This window comes from Dendrobium catenatum, unplaced genomic scaffold, assembly GCF_001605985.2.
Source record: "Dendrobium catenatum unplaced genomic scaffold, ASM160598v2 original_scaffold_98798, whole genome shotgun sequence".
NCBI lineage: Eukaryota > Viridiplantae > Streptophyta > Magnoliopsida > Asparagales > Orchidaceae > Dendrobium > Dendrobium catenatum.
Window position 1 is genome coordinate 1 of NW_021417236.1, and position 565 is coordinate 565.

Consider the following 565-nt stretch of genomic DNA (forward strand, 5'->3'; position numbering starts at 1 on the left):
TCCCCAAGACCAGCTCTGGCTGTGGGCATGGAGGATACAGATTTCCTACCAGAATTTGGTTGCTTGATTTCAGCCCTAAAGACTCTTCCATGAAACTTACTTCCAGCTCCAGGCTTTGCCATATCGCTCTCAGCAATTCACTCAAGATCTCTCTGCTCTGCCGACAAAACTCTTCAGATATTTTTCTGTGTATGCGAAGAAAAACAAATTTTGATGTGATGATGCCCAAATGCCCAATAGAAAGTAAAATAGTTAGTTCATTCAAACAAAACCTGAAACCAGAAGGTTTGGCTGGGGAGTTGAACTCCGGGTGGAGATGGATCCTGAGAAAATCTCTCCAATATCGCTCTTCCTTCATCGTCAAGCTATAACTTGTTCCATGACTCACCCTGTCAAAGACGTTCTTTATATTATAAACTTGTTTCTCCTCTGTTGTTAGATCGAAGAACTCTGCAAACGCTTCAATCATGGCCGTCCGTAAGCTCTCCGGCATGCCGTGGTTGAGAAGCTGAATCCATTTTTTCATCATATTCAAAATTGAGGTATTCAAATTATTCAAGCAAGA

General features: G+C 41.9%; 1 protein-coding gene across 1 annotated transcript; it reads right to left on the reverse strand.

Moving 5' to 3' along the window:
- Window positions 1-49: 49 nt before the first annotated feature.
- Window positions 50-553, reverse strand: LOC114578628 (flavanone 3-dioxygenase 2-like; the record flags this gene model as incomplete). Its single annotated transcript, XM_028691995.1, has 2 exons — window positions 273-553; window positions 50-185 (listed from the first exon to the last, which is right to left on the reverse strand). Coding segments are annotated over exons 1-2 (393 nt in total), but the record flags the coding sequence as incomplete, so codon positions are not given.
- Window positions 554-565: the final 12 nt, after the last annotated feature.